Below are 26,498 nucleotides of genomic sequence, written 5' to 3' on the forward strand. Positions count from 1 at the left end.
TCAGCTGGGATAGGCTCCAGCTTGCCTGCGACCCTGTAGAACAGGATAAAGCGGCTACAGATAATGAGATGAGATAATCATGATACATTAATATGATCAGTTGTAGTCTCTAAAATTTATCCAGAAGCAGCCCAAAACAAAAATGCTTTAACCAAAGATGTAAAATTATCAAAATTCTTCTTGTGCCTGATTTCACGAGGAAGAGCATTAAAAAGGTTAGGCACTGCAACAGTGAAGGCCCCGTCACCCAGAGTCTTCTTGCCTCTTACATTAATAGGTTAAAGAAAGATATCGCTATTTCTGGGATGCATCACCTCAACTAGGCTACATATACTGTATAAGTTGGTAAGTTGGTGCAAGACCATTCATAGCTTTAAAAGTTAGAGTTAATAGCTGAAAACATACTCTTTCTTTAAAGCTAGACAGCCTTTCGATTTCATAAAATCAGTGAAATTTAGTTCCCTCTGAAATGTGGTGATTGTGATATATGTTTATTTCTGTAATATCTCACAAAATATCAGACCATTCTGTGGCTGGGAAGTTATTTAATTTGAGGGGATTAAAGCAAATAATGTGCATGAAATCGCTCGCTTGGCGAAGTCAAGCAGACAGAGGAAGTCCGTGTGCGCATGCGCAGGTTTACCTTCTTCTTCTTCTTTTGGGTTTTACGGCAGCTGGCATCCACAGTGTTGCATTACTGCCATCTACAGGTTAACCTTTGAGCGTGCACTGACAGTTCCATCATTCTGTCGCTAAACGAACAGCTGATCACACCGAGGTGCTCGCTGAGTGCCCATATTTATTAGTTTGGTCCTGCGTTTCCTTTCCTTCGTATATAACATAACGTCTTTTCTTCTCGCTTTCTTTCCGTTACTGTAGTCGGTCTTTCACGTTTCATTCGCACACTCACGTCCTCCATTTTTCTCTCCTGTTTCAAATTTGTATCCCACAATGCCTTGCGTGAACGGGGAAAGCCCACCATGTGATGCATGACGTAGTATCTTGAATTGGGTCATGGTGAAGCAGGAAAAAATAGCGGAAAATTTAGGGCCACGTGGCCCAAAATTCATTAATTGTTCTGTTAAAAAAATGAATAAAATTGGAAGTCTGTGATTCAAATTCAGTAGCTTTTGGTCACTAAACAAAAATAATTAGGTGTTGGGGAAATTTTTTTTTATGACCTACACTTGAAATATCTGAAAGGCAGTCTACCTTTAACTGGCAGCCGAGAGAGAGAGAGAGAGAGAGAGAGAGAGAGAGAGAGAGAGAGCAACACAGGAGTAATATGAAAAAAAACCTTAGATGTAGCTGTTACTAGCCGTGCTGCTGCATTTTGTACACGTTGCAACTTGCTAATTGACTTTGCAGGCAAACCATAAAGGAAGCTGTTACAATAGTCTATCCTACTTGTAATAAAGGCGTGTATTAAAATCCTAGTCATTTCTAATAAAAGATATTTCCTGATTCTCCTGATGTTGTGGAGATGGAAAAATGCAGCTTTGCATGTGTTACTGATAGATATGTGGTCCTAAACTCATATTACTATCAAAATAAATTCCAAAGTTCCTGGCAACTGAAACAGGAGTAATTCTGATTTCCCACAGAATTTGTCAATTTGTCCTTTCCTGAGCTGTTGTTTAATTCCAGTGGTTACAAATTCCGTCTTGCCGTCATTCAGTTTCATTTTGTCCTTAATCATCCAAACTCGAACAGCCTTTATGCACTTCTCCATTGCAGGAACACACTCCGTCTCGCTGCACGTGTTGACGAGTAAACAATTCCCCAGAAGTGCAAGATTTGGAAATGTGTCACAATACTGGATGTAAGTAGTCTATCAGAATAAGATGCACGATAGTATCACTTACCATGTTGACTTCTGAGATGGAGTCAATGCTGGCGATATTTATGCTCATTCCCACAATAACTGGGGGACCTGAAAGAAAAATAAAAGCTCAGTTAGTTGTTGAGCTGCAAGTCGAACCAAGCGATGCGGTTCTCTTTCAGTACAGGATGCTTTCTGTGCCATCGGTCATCTATAATGACACTGACACAAGGTCAGGAACTATTTACAGTAAACCTGCTCCTATCAAATGATGGCTTTTCTTTCAGGAGCACATTACTTGCTCACAGAGAACAGAAAGATTCCAAAAAGTCATTCTAGGAACTGCTTGTTCTGATCAATACTGCTGTTTCCATCCTGATCAGTGCCACTGCAATCAGCGACGGTGTATAAAAACAGGTGCTTTTTCCCGTTCTGAATCGTTATTTGTAATAAGTTTAGATTTGAATTACAGGCATAATTTAACCTTTATACATTTATTTGCTGATCAGGCATTTCACAGTTTCATTAAACCCCCCCTACAGTAATCACAGAGTCTGTATGTAAATTTCTGTGATATTGATTTGTCCCTGCTTGTGATTCACCGCTTTAAAAAAAATCATGATTAATGAGTTAATCATTGAGAACCAGTAGTCTAAAAAAAGACAGAAAAATGAGCATTTCCATCATTTCAGGTTTAAGGAGAGTAGGAGAGGTGTAACAAAAGTGGGTTTTCAGACTGGAGGAACTTTTTCATAGTTCTAAGAACTGTTGGAGGAAGTTCACCCTTTTGTGTGTGTCCAGACTGCAGGAACTGGTTCTTACAACACAGTTTTGAAGGACTTTTTTTAGCTCCTATTTCAGGGTAGGTTCTCTCCCAACACAAGAGGAACCGATATAGCCGAAAACAGCGATGAAGGGCCCAAGCATCTCCGGTATACAAAATCTGGCATGAATCCAACAAACTACCTAGGAGGAGAACATCAAAATGTAACACGTGTCAAAATGCACAAAACCAAAAATAACTCACTTCCTGTTGAGTATGGATAATACAATGTACCTTACAGTTTTGTTCATCTTGGGGCACCCGACACACCTACCAAATTTGATATGAATAGGTGAAACTATAAACCAGGAAAAAGTCTCAATGATGTGTGGGGGTGCTATGGAGTCCTGTGGACATGCCCATGGCCAAGCCTCTATCCCCGAGTAGCGGTGGCCAGGACTGATGTGTGTACCAAATTTCATGAGTTTTCGCCCATGGGAACCACCTCAAAAATGGCCAAGTCTTGAATAAAAGGAGAAGAAGAATCCTTAAGAAAACAATAGGGCATTGCACTTCAGTGCAGCGCCATCTTGTGGACACCGGACGCCACACACTTCCAGTGCTCAGGCACTAATGAGTGATGCAAGCGTACGTTGATTGGTTGAGCCAATGGAGCATTTTTAATCCGCCATTTTTAAAAATCCATGAAAAACATCAGCTGTGTAAACAATAGTTTAAAAATGGACAAATGGGCCGACGGTGAAGTCCAGGCTTATGATGTAATTTTGACACATCTAAGTGAAATATAAAAATCTTAATTATACTAAATGTGCTTGTCCATGGATATTTATTAGCCATCACATAAGATGACCTGTTATAAAATAATAATCCACAATAACATTAGATAAAGATTTTTAAGCAAATCACAAACTATTTTCCACCACAATTCGGTCTTTATAATGTAAAATAAAGAATTTACTGTCAGCACATAACACTTCCTGGTCTCCTCCCATTCTACAGTGCAGTGGAACAATCTGTTTCACATGAAAGTGGACAAGTTTAAATCCTAACATTGCTAGTTTGCTGCTTTCACAACAATGCATGAACACTGGTGGACAAGACGCACATTCAGATGAAAACAAACAACAAACTAGTGAGGTTGCTATAGCAACAGTTGGCTGGCTTATGTCACTATGGTGTTCCTACTCTACTGGTGGTGCGAATGCAAACAGGAAAAAAAGCCAAGCCCTTGAAGATGCTGTATCTAGTTCTCAGTGAGTTCCCCAGGGGGTAGTTCTTCTCAACGAGTCCCTGGAACTGTTTGGTCTGAAAGCACCCAATCTGACCAGCTGTGGAGTCAGGAACTGCTTACCAGGCAGAGACAATCACGAAAAAACCTCACCTGGAGGTGGATTTGGTTTTTTCTAGTTAAAAAAAACCATAATATACATTTTCAATATAGTCCTTTTATAAATCAGTTCTGAAATGTCCACATCGTAGTCAGTGATATTTTCACTATTCATCTGCTTTTTACTCTTTCAACCATTTTTTGGCCAAACAAAGGGTTTTTTTTTTGTACTCTCTAATAAATATCATAACTGATTGTGGCAGCGGGGGCGTGGTCAAGCGTCGGTCTGTGAATGGAGGGCGGAGTCAGGGAAGGTAAGTAGCAGAATCACTGCACCTGATGTGAATTAACCTGTGTTTGTGTGTCTCCCCCAGTTACCGCGCCCTATAAAAGGAGAGAGAGAGCAAAGAAAGGGGGCTCTCCCCCAACCAGAACACTTGTGTGCGTGTGTGTGTGTGTGTGGGCGAGTGAAGTAAGCCGCTGAAAAGTGAAAAATAAAGTTTTTTTAAGAACTCAGTTCTGGCCTGCCATGCTTCTGTGCTCCACCCACCTTCAACTATTTCTACAGTGGTGCTGAAACCCGGGACGGAGTACAGAAGAGAACAGCCTCATGGAGTCCTCCCCCTCCAAGAACCTGGTCCATGCCCTCGCCACGGCCCAACAGAGCCAGCACCAGGCGCTGGTCACCCTCCGGAAGGAGCAGGAACAGCAGCAGGAACTGGCGCAGCAGGAAGATCGCTAGGCGTTCCGGCGCCTACTCGTGTCGGCGGGGTCCACCACCTCCACCGCCGCGGACCCTCCCCACCTCACCCTAATGAAGATGGGTCCGCAGGACAACCCCGAAGCCTTCCTCACTCTTTTTGAGCAGGCAGCAGAGGCGTGGGGTTGACCGGTGGAACAGCGCGTGGCACGCCTCCTCCCCCTGCTAACAGGCAAGGCACAGCTGGCCACGCTACAGCTCCCTGCCAACAGCTGGCTGGTCTATGCCAACCTCCGCAGGGCCATCCTCCAACATGTGGGCCGCACCCCGGAGCAGCAACAGCAGGGCTTCCACACGCTGCACCTGGAGGAGGTCGGCCGGCCGTTCGCGTTTGGCCAGCAACTCCGGAACGCCTGCCGGCAGTGGCTGAGGGTCAACAACTGCGACGCCGAGGGAATCAACAACCTGGTGGCGCTGGAACAATTCATCACCCGACTTCCGGAAGGAACAGCGGAGTGGGTCCAGTGCCATCGCCCGGTGTCGCTAGATCAGGCCATCGTGCTGGCGGAGGACCATATGGCGGCTGTTCCGATGGCAGGACAGCATGTCTCCTCTTCTACCCTCTTCTCTCTCTCCCCTTCTGTTCCTCGTCCTCGCCCCATTCCCCCACCGCGGAGGTGGGGGCCAGCATCACCCCAGCCGGCCCACTGCACCCGCGGTGCCCTACCATTTCCTACTTCCTTGTCTGTGTCTTCCCCCCCTCAGGTGAGTGAGCTCTGGAACACCAGTGCAGAGGGAAAGCCTGGGCCAGTATGCTGGTGCTGCGGGGAGCCGGGTCACCCCCAGCATCAGTGCTCAGCGATGGAGGTGGGCGCGGTGGTCCAGATCTCCGAAGCGCCAGGGACCGCCCTCGATCATGCTGGAGCGTATTGCATACCAGTGAGTATCCAAGGGGATACGTATCAGGCTTTGGTGGACTCCGGCTGTAATCAGACCTCAATCCACCAAAGCCTGGTGCAAGATGAGGCATTGGGGAGAGCACAATTGGTGAAGGTGTTGTGTGTGCATGGGGATGTTCACAACTACCCTTTAGTGCCGTTCCACATTCTATTTCAAGGGGAGAAATTTAGAGTAAAGGCGGCGGTTAATCCTCGCCTTACCCACTCGATAATTTTGGGGACTGATTGGCCAGGATTTAGGGAATTAATGTCACATTTAGTGAAGAGTGGGGCCTGCCATAATTTAGTGGGGGGAGGTCCCAGGGTGGCATTGGCGGGAGCAGCTGTCACAGAGCCGTCTACATCATCACCGCATCAGAGTGAGGAGCAACAGGCTCCTCCTCCCTCTCTCGGGAAATCCCTCGCGGATTTCCCGTTAGAGCAGTTGTGAGACGAAACTCTGCGGCATGGTCAAACGCTCCAGCCAAATGCCACCCCATCCTTCCCCTATTTCTCCATTACTAAGGATAGGCTATACCAAGTGACGCAGGACACTCAGACTAAGGAACCGATAACACAGCTTTTGATCCCAAAGAGCCTCCAGGAATTTATATTCCAGGCAGCTCACTTTAATCCCATGGCCGGACACTTGGGGCAGGACAAGACACTAGCCCGAATAATGGCCTGGTTCTATTGGCCAGGGATTCGCGGCGATGTCCGTAGGTGGTGTACAGCGTGCCGCAAATGTCAGTTAGTAAATCCCGCGGCCATTCCAAAAGCGCCTTTGCGCCCTCTACCATTAAACGAGACCCCATTCGAAAGAATTGGGATGGATCTTGTCAGGCCATTAGATCGGTCAACACAAGGATATCGCTTTATTTTAGTTCTGGTGGACTATGCAACGCGATATCCGGAAGCAGTGCCTCTTCACAATATTTCAGCATGTAGTATTGCAGAAGCACTCTTCTGCGTCATCTCCCGAGTTGGAATCCCCAAAGAGATTCTGACTGATCAAGGCACTACGTTTATGTCATGCACACTGCACGAACTGAATGGGTTACTGGGAATTAAGCCTATCCGCACCAGCATTTATCACCCACAAATGGATGGCTTAGTTGAACGGTTCAATCGCACCCTCAAGAACACAATTCAGAAATTTGTAAGCCAGGACGCACGCAACTGGGATAAATGGCTCGAGCCCCAGTTATTCGCAGTGCGAGAGATCCCACAATCCTCCACGGGGTTCTCCCCGTTCGAATTATTATACGTGCGTAAGCCGTGTGGCATTCTAGATGTCCTGCATGAAAATTGGGAGGAGGGACCTTCAACAAGTAAAAATGAAATTCAATATGTTATCGACCTGCGCGCCAAACTCCACACACTCACACACCTAACCCAGGAGAATTTGCGGCAGGCCCAAGAACGTCAAGTCCGTCTGTACGACAGGGGCACACGCCTTAGGGAATTTACACCGGGAGATAAAGTACTCATGTTGTTGCCCACATCGAGCTCCAAATTGATCGCCAGGTGGCAAGGACCCTCTGAGGTCACATGGCGAGTTGGGGACGTTGACTATGAGGTGAGGCGAATGGACAGGGGTAGGGCATTACAGATTTACCACCTCAATCTGTTAAAACTTTGGAATGAGGAGGTCCCCGTGGCATTGGTGTCAGTGGTTCCAGAGAAGGCAGAGCTGGGGCCGGAGGTTCAAAAAGGAAAATTGACATCGCCCACTGCTCCGGTCCCCTGTGAAGACCACCTCTCCCCAACCCAACTCACGAAGGTCGCCCAGTTGCAGACAGAATTTTCTGATGTGTTCTCGCCCCTGCCTGGCCGCACCCACCTCATAGAACACCACATTGCGACGCCCCCAGGGGTAGTAGTGCGCAGCTGCCCTTACAGTCTGCCCAAACACAAAAAAAAGGTGGTTCAGGAAGAACTCGAGGCCATGCTCGAAATGGGCATCGTCGAGGAGTCCCACAGTGACTGGAGCAGCCCGGTGGTCTTGGTTCCCAAGGCCGACGGGTCGGTCCGGTTCTGTGTGGACTATAGAAAAGTCAACGCAGTGTCTAAATTCGATGCGTACCCAATGCCTCGTATTGATGAGTTGCTCGATCGACTAGGCACGGCTCGTTTTTATTCGACACTGGATTTGACAATGGGATATTGGCAGATCCCCTTGACTCCGCTATCCCGAGAGAAAACGGCCTTTTCCACACCATTTGGCTTACACCAGTTTGTCACACTTCCTTTTGGGCTGTTTGGGGCGCCCGCTATGTTCCAGCAGCTTATGGATAGGGTCTTCCACCCCCACGCCACCTACGTGGCTGCATACTTGGATGACATCATTATTTATAGTAATGACTGGCCACGGCACCTAGACCACCTAAGGGCCGTCCTTAGGTCGCTGAGGTGAGCGGGTCTCACAGCCAACCCGAAGAACTGTGCGATTGGGCAGGTGGAAGTACAGTATCTGGGCTTGGGCAGTACTTGGGCAATGGGCAGGTGCATCCTCAAATCAATAAGACAGCAGTGATTGCGGCCAGCCCGAGGCCCAAGACCAAAAAGGGGGTGAGACAGTTCCTTGGGCTGGCTGGCTACTATCGTAGGTTTATACCTAATTATTCAGACATCACCAGCCCACTGACTGATCTCACTAAAAAGGGTGCACCAGATCCGGTCCAGTGGACGAAGCAATGCCAGCGGGCTTTCTCTGAGGTAAAGGCTGCACTGTGTGGGGGGCCACTGTTACACTCCCCTGACTTTTCTCTCCCCTTTCTTTTGCAGACGGACGAGTCGGACAGAGGGCTGGGGGCTGTTCTGTCCCAGGAGGTGGAGGGGAAGGACCGTCCAATGCTGTACATTAGCCGGAAGCTGTCGGTGTGTGAGGGCAGGTACAGCACAATAGAAAAGGAATGCCTTGCCATCAAGTGGGCGGTCCTCGCCCTCCGCTACTACCTGCTGGGGAGCCCTTTCACCCTCTGTTCGGACCACGCGCCCCTGCAGTGGCTCCACCGCATGAAGGATGCCAACGTGCGGATCACCCGTTGGTATCTGGCACTCCAGCCGTTTAAGTTCGAGATGGTCCACAGGCCGGGGGCGCAGATGGTCGTGGCGGATTTCCTCTCCCGTCGGGGGGGGTGGGGGGTGGGGGGGTGGGGGGGGGTGTCAGCTGCAGGCCGGATGGCTCCCCGGCCTGAGTCGGGCGGTAGGGGTATGTGGCAGCGGGGGTGTGGTCAAACGTCAGTCTGTGAATGGAGGGCGGAGTCAGGGAAGGTAAGTGGCAGAATCACTGCACCGACATGAATTAACCTGTGTTTGTGTGTCTCCCCCAGTGACCGCGCCCTATAAAAGGAGAGAGAGAGCAGAGAAAGGGGGCTCTCTCCCCAACCAGAACACTTGTGTGTGTGTGTGTGTGTGTGTGTGTGTGTGTGTGTGTGTGTGTGTGTGTGTGTGCGAGTGAAGTAAGCCGCTGAAAAGTGCAAAATAAAGTTTTTTTAAGAACTCAGTTCTGGCCTGCCGTGCTTCTGTGTTCCACCCACCTTCAACTATTTCTACACTGATGTTAGCTATTAACTTCACATCAAACAGCAATAGATTTTATTTCAATTCACGAACTCAAGACGTTATCCATTTACCGTGACAGAAAGCAAGAACCCGGTGTAAGTCCAGTCGAGAGCATGTGATATAGTGGAAGGAGGCAGGGCTTCCACATGGCATGAGTTAATATCAGAAAGTTCAAAACACCTGCACAAATCATTCCAGATTTAACTGTGGATTGGATCATCTCCTGATTTATTGGTGTATTTGTTTAGAGTGATAACTCATACTAGCGCAATCTGGTGGTAAATTCCAGAGCTCTTATGCTAAATGTGTAAAAGTTGGCAGGTCTGGAAATATAATGAGGATGTTACATGGTGGCAAAGATATGAAGTTTATCTTTGAGTGGTGAACATGTTCACAAGTGAGTGAAGCGCACAAGTGATGTATTTTTCAAAACAAGAAGATAAACTTCATATCTTCACCCCACCATGTAATGTTCTTGATATTACATGGGCACATCCACAAACAAAATATGCAAGTTAATCAAAAGAATTTGAATTTTGAACTGGTTCACCATTTTGACAATGCGTGTCTAGTCAGCGGGAAAACACTGGGAGTGACGTCATCGGAGTGAAACATTGGGAATTGTTATCCATACAGGACACTTTTTTCCATGGAATAAAAATGTGTTCTATTTCCTTCTAGCGGGTTCCATTTATTTGGTTTCATAGCATGCAATATTGTTAGCATATTGCTTATCCTACCTGTATTACATCACTTTACCCAATGGAGAATGAGCACTGAATATGGTTTACGATATTGCATGGTTGTCAAGACAACATGACGTCACACGTCAGAGACGTAAAACTTCTGCACTAATGAGTGAGCGACTGTGACAATTTGTAAACAAACATGGCCGCCAGGTTTGCTTCGTTACAAAATACAGAAGGTTTTGAGAGAACTTTGAAAGAGAAAAATGTGTTGAACACCCAAAAGGAATGTGTATGTAGAATAATAATAATAATAATAATAATAATAATAATAATAATAATAATAATATTGTCAGGCTTTTTTGTGGTCTATCAAATATATTCCATTCAGCAACTCGTCTTCGACTCGTTCAGTATCATGCTCGCTGAATGGAATATATCTGATAGACCACGAAAAAAGCCAGCCAATATTATTTAATTATTTAAATATGTCCCTCAGATCCGTGATGTATTTCGTATGAAAAATGTGAGTTTCTCAACACAAGAAGATAAACTTCATATCTTCAATCCAACGTGTGATTTTCTTTTTATTATATCGACACATTCACAAACAAAAAGTCCCCAAATTTATCAAAACAATTCATCGATTTCCTCACGAGTGACAGAGATTTAATCACGCTACTTTGGACTCTACTTTGGCTGCTTTTTACCAGGCTGTGGATTGTTCAACAAGGAACAACAGGACAATTGACTTGCTGTATGCTAATATGAGGGATGCATACAGAGTCACACCCCTCCCCCCACTAGGGAAGTCTGACCACAACCTGGTTTTCTATAGCCGAAGTACACCCCCCTGGTTCAAAGGCAGCCTGCAACAACTAGCTCCATCAGGAGGTGGTCCCCTGAAATGGAAGATGCCCTCAGGGACTGCTATGACATCACGGACTGGGATGTGCTGCTTAGCCCACACTGTGAGGACAGAGAGGGGCTGACACACTGTCTGACAGATTTACCTCAACTTCTGTGCAGACGTGATCTCCCTCGCTAAGACTGTACGGTGTTACCCTAATAACAAGCCATGGGTAACACAGGAAGTCAAAGCTGTCCTCAACAGGAAGAAGGCCGCCTTCAGGAGCAGGAATAGGGAGGCGATGAAAGCAGCACAGCAGGAGGTGAAACGCTGCGTGAGGGAAGCTAAGGACAGCTACAGGAGAAAGGTGGAGCAGAAGCTGAAGGAGAACAGCATGAGAGAGGTCTGGGAAGGTGTGAAAACCATCACAGGTCACAATACAAAGACCAGAGTCGTTGAGGGGACAGCGGATAGGGCGAACGAGTTGAATGACTTCTTCAATCGGTTCAACCAGCCCATGTCCCCCCCACCCTCTCCCTCACTGCAGCCATCTCTCCTTCTTCCCTCAACACACCTCCCCCCAGTCATCACAGCAGCCCCCTCCTCCCCCACCTCAATACAGCCTCCTCCATGCATTACTGCAGACCAGGTCAGAGGTCAACTGAGGAAGCTTCACCCCAGGAAAGCAGCAGGCCCGGACAAGGTGTGTCCACGACTACTGAAGACCTGTGCTGCTGAACTGGGTGAACCACTCCAACACATCTTCAACCTCAGCCTGCAGCTGGAGAGAGTGCCAACCCTCTGGAAGACATCATGTATCGTTCCAGTTCCCAAAAAGAATCGGCCCAGCGAGCTGAATGACTTCCGACCGGTGGCACTCATTTCACATCTGATGAAGATGTTGGAGCGGCTCTTCCTCAGCCTCCTCAGACCCCAGGTACAACATGCCCAGGACTGTCTGCAGTTTGCGTACCGGGCAGGTGTTGGTGTGGAAGATGCCATCCTCTACCTGCTACACCGAGCCCACTCGCATCTGGATAAGGGAAATGGCACAGTGAGGATCCTCTTCTTGGACTTCTCGAGTGCCTTCAACACCATCCAGCCCCTATTGGTTCAGGACAAACTAAACAGGATACGAGTGGACCCCTGCCTGGTCACCTGGATCTCCAGGTACCTCACTGACAGGCCGCAGTACGTCAGGCTGAAGGACATCACGTCTGACACTGTGATTAGCAGCACCGGAGCACCCCAGGGCATGGTGCTGGCCCCTCTTCTCTTCACCCTGTACACCACTGACTTCTGCTACAACTCGGAGCTGTGTCACATTCAGAAGTTTGCCAATGACACAGCCATCGTTGGGTGTATCAGTGACGACAGAGAGGAGGAGTATAGGAGCCTGGTGAGGGACTTTGCTGTGTGGTGCAACAAGAACCATCTGCAGCTCAACACCTAGAAGACCAAGGAGCTGGTCATTGACTTTGGGAGGTCCAGACCAAGGTCACGACCAGTTCTGATCGAGGGAGTCGAGGTGGAGGCTGTGGATTCCTACAAGTACCTCGGGCTGTGGCTGGACAGCAAGCTGGACTGGACTTGCAACACCAAACACTTATACAGGAAGGGACAGAGCAGGCTATACTTTCTTAGGAGGCTGCGGTCCTTTAACATCTGCAGGAAACTCCTGTGGATGTTCTATCAGTCTGTGGTCGCCAGTGTCCTGTTTTACACCGTGGTGTGCTGGGGGGGCAGCACATCCAAGAAGGACACATCCAGGCTGGACAAACTGATCAGGCGGGCCGGCTCTGTGGTTGGCATGAAGCTGGACTCTCTGGTGACGGTGGCAGAGAAGAGGTCTATGGACAAACTGTTGAATATCATGAACAATGCCAGTCACCCTCTGCACACCGTCATCAGCAACCAGAGGAGCCTGTTCAGTGACAGAATGCTCCTTCCCAAGTGCAGGACGAACAGACTCAAAAACTCCTTTGTCCCTCACGCCATCAGACTGTACAACTCCTCTCTGGGGGGGAGGAGGGGTAACAGGAGGACAGAGGACGGGACGGAGCAGTAGCCTAGCCTGACAGTAAGCAATACCGGACAATGTGCAATATAATGTGCAATATAATGTGCAATATAAAGTGCAATATCTCTCCTGCTGCCCCCCCTTCTCCCCTTCCCCCTCCTCTCTTTCCCCCTTCCTCTCGTCCCCATATCTTATTCTTTTTATTTGTATATGTAAATACTTAATTTATTTTAATTTATCTAGAAGTTTTCTCTATTTCTTTTCTCTGTTTATCTGTAAGGGGCGGCACGGTGGTGTAGTGGTTAGCGCTGTCGCCTCACAGCAAGAAGGTCCTGGGTTCGAGCCCCGGGGCCGGCGAGGGCCTTTCTGTGCGGAGTTTGCATGTTCTCCCCGTGTCCGCGTGGGTTTCCTCCGGGTGCTCCGGTTTCCCCCACAGTCCAAAGACATGCAGGTTAGGTTAACTGGTGACTCTAAATTGAGCGTAGGTGTGAATGTGAGTGTGAATGGTTGTCTGTGTCTATGTGTCAGCCCTGTGATGACCTGGCGACTTGTCCAGGGTGAACCCCGCCTTTCGCCCGTAGTCAGCTGGGATAGGCTCCAGCTTGCCTGCGACCCTGTAGAAGGATAAAGCGGCTAGAGATAATGTGATGTGTGTGTGTGTTTATCTGTAATGATGCTGCTGGAATCTTAATTTCCCTGAGGGAACCCTCCCAAGGGGATCAATAAAGTTTTATCTAATCTAATCTAATCTAGAGATTTATGTCATGGTTTTGGTTCTCCATGTCCCGGATGGAGCTCAGATGAAAAATATGAGTGGCATATTTCCCAGGAAAACACTTGTGTCTGTATAATATAATATAATATAATATAATATAATATAATATAATATAATATAATATAATATAATATAATCAGAGTAAACGTCTCTGGACATCATGATTGTGGCAGTGTAATATCATGTAGAGACAATTAATTTGTTATATTTATATAGCACAAGCTGCATGTAAATGCAGTTCCTATTTGGGGTTGTTTCTGCGTGAACCTTGAGAACCAAATGGAAGCTAAGTGTTAAATGATCTTGGAAGCGTTAGCTCTCGTCTGCTGTGTTCTCGCTCCATCTGGTTTTCAGAGCTGTGCTTCATTACAAGTCACTTTGCTTTCTGACAGTGATCGGCCTTGTCCCTGGCGGCCTCCTGAGTGAAACAGCTTTTTATACACGAGTGGAGAATCAGAGTTCCTGATTCTGTCAACTGTGCAAAGCTCTGACTATCAGCAGCTGATAGTTAAGTCCTGAAGAAAAACAATTCATCGGTCCATGGCCAGGAGACCCTGTAAAATCTCCATGCTGCAATGTACATGTACTGTGGTTTTCATGAGGAACATTACAAAACCTCCAGATTGTAGAAGAGGTTATGGACGAGGTAGAGAGAGCATAATCGACACAGATGTCCAAGTCTGAGTTCATCTACAGAAATATGTATATGACTGAAATGGTATTCTGATAAGCAGACTTATCACACATCAGTCATACTAATATCCAGTAAAAGCAAACTTAAGTTGGAGTTAAAAATATCTCTCCTTTAAGTCATTGATCTGACTAATTTCAGAAAGTTGCCAGGCTGGTGAGGAGACAGACTGCGTCACATCACTGAGGAGCATTAACACACATTAAAATCAGGAGATTTAATCACACTGGACTTTTATTCTCATAAAAAGCTTCAGTTCCTGGGAATGGTGGAACGGGAAAACTGCCAGCTACGAACAAAACATTTCAATCAAAGCATCTCATGCAGTGGGTCACTGAAATGCATTAGAAATGAGAGAGTTAGTGAGATATATGCTATATTTATTCTACCCACATTCACTGGGTATAAGCAATCACATGTTCTGATTGGTTACTCTACTACTTGGCTATCAGCTCATATACAGTGAATAGAGAAAAACAAAATGGTGGATTGCATCAAGTCAGATATATCACTTTGTTATCAAGTATTTAAAAGAAACCAAAATAGTGAAAAGAATTTCATCCCCCCCTCATATCGCCTGTTCCACACTCCAGCCCAGTCGGTGGTGCCAAACCATCAAAACCCTAAAGAAGAAAAACAAAATGGCAGCGCGTGTTACTGAACTAACTGAGGACGAAATAAAAACTCTACTCGAAAACAAAGCCCTAAAAAATACAAAAAATAAGCAACAAAATATGGAATAAAAGTATTTGATGGTAAGAACATATCTTTTTTTTTAATTTTTCAAGAATCATTATTATCGCATTTTTCACAAATTGCTCCTGTCATTTCACCGGTTTGTTTACCTTCTAAGTGGAAATTATTTTGTCAGACGTTTTGTATAAAGTTTTTATTTATCAAATTTGCAAAAAATAAAAATAAAAATGCTCTGTTTCTCAAAATCCAGTGAATTTGGATAGAATAAAACAGTTATTCCACTCATTCTCATCGTATGTGGATTATAGACAACTCGGTGCTGTGTGCCTTATCGGCTATCAGCTCATGTACGACTCGATTTTATGAAATAACTGTTAATTATATGTTGATCTTTGAGATAAAATATACTCTATATATAATTTTAGATTGTTTGATGAGTCACCATGTAACAATTCACCCAATTCAAAATTCAGTTCAAATCACGATATTTGGGTTCACGATTCGATTTTCCCACAATATTTTTGGGAAAAAAAGAAGAAAAATTTATGACCAAAAAAAAAATTGCAAGATTTATTTTCCTGTTCTTTATCAACTTAAAAAGTCCTTTTGTTAAATTAAAAATACTTTTGTTTCATTTTCTTACTCATCTCATTATCTCAAGCCGCTTTATCCTTCTACAGGGTCGCAGGCAAGCTGGATCCTATCCCAGCTGACTACAGGCGAAAGGCGGGGTACACCCTGGACAAGTCGCCAGGTCATCACAGGGCTGACACATAGACACAGACAACCATTCACATCTACGCTCAATTTAGAGTCACCAGTTAACCTAACCTGCATGTCTTTGGACTGTGGGGGAAACCGGAGCACCCAGAGGAAACCCACGCGGACACAGGGAGAACATGCAAACACAGAAAGGCCCTCGCCGGCCCCGGGGCTCGAACCCAGGACCTTCTTGCTGTGAGGTGACAGCGCTAACCACTACACCACCGTGCCGCCCATTTTCTTACTAACCAACAATAAATATTTATGCACATTTGTAAAGGTTGGACTAAAATATTAATTTTATTAAAAATGAAAAAAGTTAATAAATATTCCTTTTCTTAATAAACATTTATGAACATTTCTACTCTTTTCATTTTCTTCTCTTCTCTTTATCTTTCAGCAGTCTGTAAAAAGAGAGAGTGCTCAGATTTCTTGTTAAGTTTATTTGTACACAATCACACAACAGCTCTTTCACATTTTATGTCAGTTTACTGTGTGTTTTCACAGCATTAGAGTTGTGTTACTTCCACCTACAGTGAAGTCACGTGTATTCCCTGTGGATATTGTACATTATTGCGCCCTCTACTGTCTAAACAACACAATTACAGTTCGGAAAAAAATAAGATATTATGCAGCCTGATGATAATCATGAATCGTTTTTTATTTATTGATTCAAATCATGATAAATTTGTATCACAGTTTATCATCATACAATATATTATCACATTCCCATCGATGAGTGTACACTGCACCTGAGTCACAGGTATATTGTTTTTGACCTAAACCATGCTCAATAAAGAGAGTGTTCGGGTTTTCTCTGAATATTATTCAACTGCATCAGATTCCTGAAAGTGCTGAACCATCAGAGTGAGTGTGGAAAAGGAAACCAGTGTAATGTACTGTATGCTCTGCACTGTGAGGACAAAGGAAGGCCTACTGAAATTTACCAAGTTCTGTCTTTTCATTTAAAAAAACAAAAATGATCGGAAGATACGTTTATGCATATTTAGGGTTAAAAGAAGACAATGGTTTATACATTTAAATGATTATAAGGAGATAATTATGACCTGTATTATTATTATTATTATTATAGTTGTACGTCTTTAAATGGAGGCACGAAACTGTAATAAGAAAATCAGTTCATGGCAGATAGAAGACGTCACATCCCACAATGTCCATGATGAATTTTATTTTAAGATACTAAAAGATACGATAATACCATTGTCTCTTAGGATTGGCAGAGATTCACCATACAGTATACACCATATCAGTATCCACTGTATCAACCGTTTGACAAATATTCATCTTCATAAAGTCCTTGTTTCATTCAGAAGCTCTTCTGAGTGACCAAACTGTTGCTATTTGATGGATAGAAGCTGATGTTCTGTTGATTTGCTCACCCTTTTTTATATGTTGTAGTGTGCTCACTGCCTCATTTGGCTCCATCGAGTTATTACTGCGAGGCGGCATGGTGGTGTAGTGGTTAGCGCTGTCGCCTCACAGAAAGAAGGTCCGGGTTCGAGCCCCGTGGCCGGCGAGGGCCTTTCTGTGCAGAGTTTGCATGTTCTCCCCGTGTCTGCATGGGTTTCCTCCGGGTGCTCCGGTTTCCCCCACAGTCCAAAGACATGCAGGTTAGGTTAACTGGTGACTCTAAATTGAGCGTAGGTGTGAATGTGAGTGTGAATGGTTGTCTGTGTCTATGTGTCAGCCCTGTGATGACCTGGCGACTTGTCCAGGGTGAACCCCGCCTTTTGCCCGTAGTCAGCTGGGATAGGATCCAGCTCGCCTGCGACCCTGTAGAACAGGATAAAGCGGCTACAGATAATGAGATGAGATGAGATGAGTTATTATTGCACCTAGTGGTCAAACATGGGAACTGCAACAAGTGCTAATAAGTAAAGGCCCACTGGGGCAGGAATCATGTTGCCCAATGCTCACTCTATATATCAGTAGTGGAGCAGCAGCAGACAGGGCAGTTAATGACATGGTTGCCAGGTTTGCAATTTTTTTCTCCAAATTGCTGAAATGTAAAAATTTTCACAGGATGCTATGATCATCTTGAATAGCAAATAATTGCAGTGTGTATATGATGTACAAAACCATTTCTATTGTAAGATATATTGTAAAGAGAGAGAGAGAGAGAGAGAGAGAGAGAGAGAGGTAAAGGGGGATTATAGAGTGAATAATGGCTGTACATTATTATCATCTCATCCGGTCGACAGGTGATGAGTTTATGCCATCATGTGTAGTCTGGCGTCTGTCCGTCGTCGTTCACATTTCACGAAAATCGCTTCTTCTGTCTCAATTCTTCACTGATTTTTATTCTTTTTGGCAGGAAGGTAGGTCTGCCTGGGGTGTATATAGCTTCTACACAAATATGCATAATTGCAATTAATAATGAGGATATGGAGTAATTAAGCCCTAACGAGCAGTTTCCACACAAATCGCTTCTTCTCCCTCAATTCTTCACCAATTTTTATTCTTTCTGGCATGAAGGTAGGGGTACTGAGGGTGCATATGGTATAACTTCTACCCCGGTTTGCTTAATTACATTATTAATGAGGTTATGGACTAATTAAGTCTTAATGAGCAGTTCAACAGAAATTGCTTCTTCTCCATCAATTCCTGGCCATTTTGGATTCTTTCTGGTAAATAGGTTGGTATTCCTAGGGTGGATATCGCTTCTATATATAGCTTGTATATAGTGTATGTAGCTTGCATCATTTATTGCACAAGGTGGCCCACTTTAGATCGTTCCTTCTTGACTAGACGGGGCTGGAGTGAGCTACGCCATCATTCATGGTTTTATTATTATTATTATTATTATTATTATTCCTGCAGAAATGTGTGTGCATCATGGTGAACTTATTGCCCCATACAAAGGCTGAGAAAAATATGTCCACTTCTTTATCGGACACAATTAAATGAAATGAAAATGAGCTCCTCGTCTGTACACCAGTTGACTGTATGTTGTCAAATCTTAACGACTGTAAATTACAGAGTTACTCTAATGAATCTCTCCATAGTAGCCAATAGCATAAGTCAAGTATGATAGTTGTTTGGTACACGTTACCTTTCAGATGACCCCTAAAAGCCATCCATGACCCCTTTGGGAAGATCCAACACATACTTTATGAATTCTGAAATATTAACCTGACTGTAAATGCTCACTGCATTCTCTTCACCATCTCCGCTCAGCACCTGCGCTGATTCGTTGACGTGGCATCAGCCCACCTCCGTCCTAAATACCCTGCAGCTCAGTCATTCCCAGAGCCATCTCTACCTCATAAAAGTGAAGAAATGAAGGCAATGAAAAAAAGTGGGGGCATTTCCATGACGCTGTTTGGACAACCAGCAACAATTTTCCCAAGAGAATGTCAAAGTACATTCATCAGCTGTTTACAAACCTGGAGATCTCACGCCCTGCTTTTCCTTCCTCAGCTGAACTGCTATGAGAGAGAGTGAGTTAGAGAAATGCTTTTCCATGACTGTTGATGATTTTAGCTCAGAAATAAGTCCACTTACCTACAGCTGAGTCTCTTCTATCCCACTAAAAGCTTGTTTGGGCCTTGCTCTATAAATTCCTTCCTCTCAAAAACGCTTTGACGTTGCGTTTGCTGAGTGTGTTGCCCATATTCTTTCCTGATTATCTTAATAATTGTATCATGACTGGTGTCATATTCCATGTGGGTGAGAATGCTTGGCAACTTGAGCTGGGCCAAAGTGGCTGAGTTGAATTGCGAGTCATCAGCAGTGCAGCAAACGATCTCCATTTACTGATGTTCGAAACTCATTCTAAACGCAAGCAGGAAACACACAGCGTCATCTAAAGCTGAAGTGTCTCTATCGGACAATGCATTCATGAGTGCTTGAGGGTGGGAAAAAAATAGAAACTTTTATTTTCATTGTTGGAAAATCTTAAAATGATCATTTCTTTGAATTCTTGAATCAGGTGTTGATTCATTTTCTAAAACAGCAGGTTTAATGGTTTACTTCCTGGGTCCTACTTTTTGTTACCGGTATCTACTTCCTGTTTCTCCACTTCCTATTTCCTGTCTTCATCTCCTCTCAGCATCTACCTCTTGCAGTGTTTGTGCCTTTTTGTATGTTTTTAAAGGTCTTCTTTTTTTTAGTCATGTTTTGTAAGATGGATCCCCGAGCCTTTCTTTGTCTCATCTCATCTCATTATCTGTAGCCGCTTTATCCTGTTCTACAGGGTCGCAGGCAAGCTGGATCTTATCCCAGCTGACTACGGGCGAAAGGCGGGGTACACCCTGGACAAGTCGCCAGGTCATCACAGGGCTGACACATAGACACAGACAACCATTCACACTCACATTCACACCTACGCTCAATTTAGAGTCACCAGTTAACCTAACCTGCATGTCTTTGGACTGTGGGGGAAACCGGAGCACCCGGAGGAAACCCACGCGGACACGGGGAGAACATGCAAACTCCACACAGAAAGGCCCTCGCCGGCCACGGGGCTCGAACCCGGACCTTCTTGCTGTGAGGCGACAGCGCTAACCACTACACCACCGTGCCGCCCCCTTTCTTTGTCATTAGCAAATAATCAGTACTTTGTTATCTATATTATTTTTTGGTGGGTTTTTTTCTGGTTTTAACTGTTTGATTGAAGTATAAATGTAGATTCACTTCTAATAAACATGCCTTAGACCTCGGGTATGAACTCAGACAAAATGAATGAATGAATGAACCCTTTATTTAGGAGGGGGGGAGGGGGGCGATCAGGGGAGGGGGCGATCGGGGTGGGGGAAAGGGGGGAGAGGTAGAGGTAACCCAGCGCAAGCAAGCAGCCGTGCATTCCTGCAGCATTGATGGCGCTGGTCATGCACCCGCTTGTCACACTGGGGGTAAAAGTGGCGACTGCAGGAAGTGGGGGAAGGAAGGCGAGAGCGTCTCACAGCAGTGACCTTCAGGGGGAGATGTTGTCCCAGCAACAGCCTTGGCCGAGGCCAGTGCTGTCTGAGGGAGCTGAAAGCAGATAAGATTGGGATTGTTTGGTCTTGGGGCGAGTAGACGCATTCTTTTACACGACCACTCTGTTTGTCCATTCTGGTCTTCGGATCAATCCATTTCCTTTGCAAAGCAGAAAGCTTCTCTATGATGTCATCCATGTTGCGGTTCAAGTCCTGAATAGCCACAGTCTGAGTGCCGACAGCTCTGCCGACCACTTTAATCATGTCGGGCAGCTTTATGGGGCTTTGGACAGCTGTCACCGTTGTTTGATTTCCTCGATAAACCAGGGCAATGCCTAATCCAATCAGCAAAAGTCCTGTAATCATGGTTCCGAATAGGTAGATGTCTTCAATGTCCTCCACAGAAAGAATCGCCAGGCACACGATTTGAATTGTTAAATGCAAATTTAAACAATTCATGTGAGAAGGTATGAGACTTAAAGTGAGTTTTTAGATGTAATCTTCATGTTTTTTATTCATATAAAGTTGAAAAAGGGCAATTTCAACCAGATTAATTCACCTTATTTTTAAAATTCATGCAAATTATTCATAAATACTTTTTTTTTTGCTTTTTACACAAACTCATATCTGTCATGAAATTGGAGGCTAGCAGATGTAAGTGTGCGTAATCTACTGTATATATAAATATATATAGTATAAATAGGGATGTGATTATTGAAAATTGGTTGAGTGATTCGGACTATTTCTCAATAATCATCTTGAGCGACTCAGCAAAATGGCGGCCAATTGCTTCATCACTGTAAGTGAGGAAGAATTACAAATGATGAAAGAAAACGCTGTTCCTAAAAGCACTAAAGATGCTACAAAGTTTAGTGTAAAACTATTCAAAGGTAAAGTGGAATTGTGATTTATTTTATCCATTTCAAAACAAAGTATTTTATGTGACTCGGCGTAGAGAAGTGACACAAGTCTGTGCCACAAAGTTATTACATTTACATGTTGCTTTTGAAGTTTGAAATACATTTTTTAAAATATTTTTTAAATAATCACCTGTGTGTTTATACTAAAACAATCATCCACCTCTGGGTTAGTGAGTATCATTGAATAATAACATTGACTTTGTGTAAGTTATTATTCACCGATATTCATTTCACCTTCAGTAAATAATTGTTAAATAACTATCCAAATCCTGAGATAAAGGTGTAATCTAAAAACAGACTGTTATCACTAGAGCTAAAAGATAAATGCAGGAAAACATGGATTCAAGACAAGGAAGCACAAACAGAAACAAAGCCAGAGGAACCAGAGGCTTGGAATCGAATCAGGAAAAGCAAAAGACTTTCAAAAGCACAAAATGAGCCGAATTGAGCTGAGTTGCTTAAATACATGGAGTAATTAACAGGAAAACAGTCACAGGTGGAAATAAGGGTCAGATGTGGGCGATAGAATCCAGGAGGTAAAAATGCATGTCAAAATAAAAAAAAATCACATTGTCCATTTTGCGAACAATACAAAACGAGACCATCAATGACAGCATAGCTCAGTCCGACCCTGTGAGAAATCAAATCTGGGTAGAAGTTCTATGCATCCTAAGTACCCCTAAGAAGAAGCAGCGATTTGTGTGGTAACTGCTCGTTAGGGCTTAATTACTCCATATCTTCATTATTAATTGCAATTATGCAAATTTGGGTAGAAGCTATATGCACCCCAGGCAGACCTACCTTCCTGCTAAAAAGAATAAAAATCGGTGAAGAATTGAGACGGAAGAAGCGATTTTTGTGAAATGTGGACGACGATGGACAACACATAATGGCATAAACTCATCACCTGTCAGCCACATGAGCTAACAAAGTATATACAAATAAATACATGATACCAAATACCAAATCATGAGACAAAAGTGTCATCTAAAAACAGATCCTTTTCACCGTGGCTGTGTTCGAACCAGAAGGTTGCTGCCTTGTACAGGAGTCTCATAAGGCAGGACTTTCATCTGAAATCATCTTCATTTGGAACGACCTTTTCATATTGCACGGGCAGCTGCCTGTCCCTACAATTCCAGACACTCTGGCTCTAGAGTCAGGGGAAGACCGAGAAGGAGATGGATCGATGGGGTAAAAGAGACACTACGAGACCACGGCATGTCAGTTCTCCAAGCCTCCTGCCTTGCCGCAGAAAGAAGGTAACATCTCCCTGCAACACCCCAGAGTAGAAGCATACAGAAAAAGTAAAAGTAAGTTTTCGGATCGCATTTACTGTAACGTGTGATGTCAGCACGACATGCAACTAAACCAGAGTTAGCTAGTTGGCTAAAGGATCCCACACAAATCATATTAAACAAACGTTTCAGGTTACAGGGTTATAAGAGAGTACAATGTTTATTTCTCTGAAACGTTTCAAAAATCTGTGACTTCTGTGAAGTTCAATTGGCCACGTTTTTAATTTTTTTCCGTTGTTTCATCATCATCATCATCATCATCATCATCATCATCATCATCTTTTCCCATTAGATGTTTTTCCAGCCTTAGGGAGCTTCTGTCTGGATAGGTTGGGAAATCTTTCCTCCAGCAGTCATATGAAGTCTGATGTCTTCATCATCATCATTCTCCTTGCCTGTTGGGTGTCTATACCCAGCAGGGATTCTATCCTAGTCCAGACTGTCCTAGATATTCTTCTATCAAACAGAATCTGCTTCTAAAATGCACCATTTTACATTCTACATATGTGAGCAATGATGGTGAAGGTAGCAGAAATCCTGGATTGGTAGAGTAAGTTAGTTCATGCGGTACGGCATTAGAGATCTTGAAGCTCCAGTCTATTTCTCCTTCCACTTGAGTTCTTGGGTTGATATTTGTTTTTTGTTCTTTCCTGCTTGGAGCATTCTTACATACATATCCTCCACGTATCATTTTCCACAAGAAGCCATGCAGTATTACCTCAATCTTCTTGAGCTCATTTTCAGACAGTTCCCACACTTGAATGCTGTAGAGAAGGTACGAGCGGACACATGTGGTGAGGAATTTCACTCTAGCTGTTCATCGTATCCTCTGGTCTGTTAAGATATGTTTTAACTCATTCCATTTCTGATAAACAGTGTTGTAGTTGAGTCACTAAATCTCGAGTCCGAGTCCAGTCTCAAGTCCCCAGTGTTCAAGTCCAAGTCATAAAAGAAAACTTAGAATCGAGTCCGAATCGAGTCCGAGAACAAGACTCCAACCGCACTATTTGACGGTGGCTGTTTCAGCGTTTGTTCCTGAACATGACGTATGAACAGGTGAATGTGCTTCTCTTTATCAGGGAGTGTGAAGTATTCTGTCAGAGATGGTTGGGAGACGGATGGAAGTGCAGAAGGTGTGTTTATTAATACAAGTGAAGATGGTAAACAATCCAGAATGGCAGGCAAAATCATAAAACGGTGAAACAGGCAACAGGTCGCACAAGGCACAAACAGGCTATCGTAGACTCGGCAGAATCAAAGATGAGAAACAGGAAATCAGGGATCAGGAAACCAAACAAGGAAATACGGCTTGGTAACATGTCAGCAATGCAACTCAATACTTCGCAAAGTAAGTGTGTTTTCACAGTTTTTATATCAGTGCGCTGATTGCGCCTTAATCCTGTGCAGGTGCGAGTCGTTTACAGCACGTGAGAGTCTCTGCTTGATGCGCGCGCTGTCCAGAGCGCCCGAGAATCTATCTGATGTACACGCCAAGGCACGCAGGTGTGACACTCTTAGACAAAATTAGTAAAAACATTAATATAGATGTAAATATCTTCTGGCAAATTATTATGGCATGTTACAAAAAATAAAGAAAAAAATCCAAGTCCTCGTCTCCAATTTACGAGTTCGAATGCAGTTAATGCACGAGTCCAAGTCATCAGTGCTCAAGTCCAAGTTGAGTTACGAGTCCTTAAAATTAGGGCACAAGTCGGACTTGAGTACTACAAGCCTGCTGATAAGCAGCACTGATTCTCATCTAGAGGAATTGTGATACATCATCAAAGTTCATGATGGTATTTCCAAGGTACTTAAAACTACGAACATTTTTTGTTTGACAGATCTGCCGTACAGATTTCTGGTTAATAGGAAGCACTGAGGATACATCGATGCTGCCTTCAACTGGGGGCAGTGTGAAAGCATGGTAGAAGACAGGAAACGAGAGTTCGACCAGATCTGAATGGTCCTTGATGCCTTGTTGTCTTGTGAGAACACACCCTAGAATTAACAAACAGCTGTTACTATAGAAACGATAACGATATCAGTACGAGCACACTCATATAAACCTGTGATTTATGTTACAGCCAGAACAGTTGCTGTTATAAAAAGATTAATTGACACCTGATTCAAGAATTCAAAGGAACGATAACCTTGTATGATGGGATATTCCGACAATAAAAACAGGCCAACAGCACGCAGCTCAGGCCTGCTCTAACTTCCAGCGTCCGTGAGATTGCTGACTAAGATGAATGGTAATGCACCAAGTGCCAAATGTGAGATTATTCCTTCTACCTTTTCTCCTTTTGCATCCATCTTCTCTTTGCCGAGTGCTCTGGGACACCTGAAACCTTCTGATCTATAGTCCTGTGTGTTCACATTCATTTATTTTTCCCTTTTCTGCATCTCTGCAGACAGATGGCACTATAATCGATGTACATACTGTATTTAAATGACAAATGTATGGCAGGTGGCATCTCTGGAGGTGCTGACTATGTTCAGACGACCGGCTTGTTTCCCCCCGATGGCGTTGTTTTCCTAAACAGTGGGTGAATCACCAGGAGCTCGGCTTGACTAAGAGAGCCAATGCAATGCAAATGCAACTTTTTTTGCCCAGCCAAACTTTTGGCTCAGTCAAAGAAGGAAAAGGGGGGGGGGGGGGGGGGGGGGGGCAAAAAAGTTGCATTTGTAATGAAGAATAATGTTCCATATCTATCAGAGTTGTGATCCTCACAGGTCAGTGGCTCCTTCCTGACATGTCACGTCACGTGTCTCCCCAACAGGTAATGATGGCGATAATGACCTCTGTCTCTGGTACATCTCTGAGCTTTTGGGTGGAGCTCTACATGCTTTATTAATACGGGACAAGCCGAACGTATAGCATCCATGTGTATGATGTACAGCTGCAGACCCTCAGACTGAACAGAGTACTGCCAAAGATTTATTACCTCAATTAGCTGAAGGGGTTAATGAGCTATCATTGTTTTGGGAAGTATAACATGAGTCTCCATTGCTTTATTGGCCAAGTACGCTACAGTATGCAAGGAATTTTTTGAGCTCTTATTGTGCTTTTGGACATTAAGCATTACAATAACATAAAGACAACACGTAGATATAACACATGGTAGCTAGGAATGGATAGCATGAGAATACCACATACGAGAAATAGTAGTTCAATATTGAAGTTAAACCACAGCAATTTGCAAATAATTGCAATGTTTAACTTATTAATGAATGACACATCACTCTTTCAGTCTTTAACTGTTTACAGCAGGGGCGTGTTTAGCCTATTTTTGGGGGTGCTCAAGCACCCCCAAAAATGAGCTCAGCACCCCCTAGCTCAGCACCCTCAAAAACACTGCTTTTGGACGTAATTTTCAGAAATAAGTGCCCTTGCGCACTGCGCAATGAATGTGTGCGCGGGCGTAGTTCTATGACCAGTAAAATCCCTCTCCTCCTTGCGTCCCCTCTGATTGGGTTGCCTGTCCGTGCAAGTGCTTGCTACGACATGGTGTTTTTTTTAACTGGATTCCACGCCGATGAGGAACTCGAAGTAGCACCTGAGTATTACTGGCATAGCGAGATGTGAAGGTACGGACTGGAGTTACAATTGTTAAACAACACAATAATATGCATAATGCAATATTGATGTTCCCTAGTCTATGAATAGAATGATAAAAACGACATTTATCATCCATATCGAGATACTTTTGTGCAGAGCTGTA

The 26,498-nt window shown here is 44.2% G+C and overlaps 1 protein-coding gene across 2 annotated transcripts in view; it reads right to left on the reverse strand.

The window, feature by feature from the left end:
- The window catches only part of gabrb4 (gamma-aminobutyric acid type A receptor subunit beta4), a 128,761-nt gene that overhangs the window by 58,286 nt on the left and 43,977 nt on the right, over positions 1-26,498 (reverse strand). For both annotated transcript variants that reach the window (XM_060935261.1, XM_060935262.1), the window contains one exon: positions 1,866-1,933. In XM_060935261.1, coding sequence (XP_060791244.1) covers positions 1,866-1,933 — 68 coding nt within the window. The remainder of the gene's footprint in view (positions 1-1,865; positions 1,934-26,498) is intronic.

Source organism: Neoarius graeffei, chromosome 12 (assembly GCF_027579695.1).
Source record: "Neoarius graeffei isolate fNeoGra1 chromosome 12, fNeoGra1.pri, whole genome shotgun sequence".
Lineage (NCBI taxonomy): Eukaryota > Metazoa > Chordata > Actinopteri > Siluriformes > Ariidae > Neoarius > Neoarius graeffei.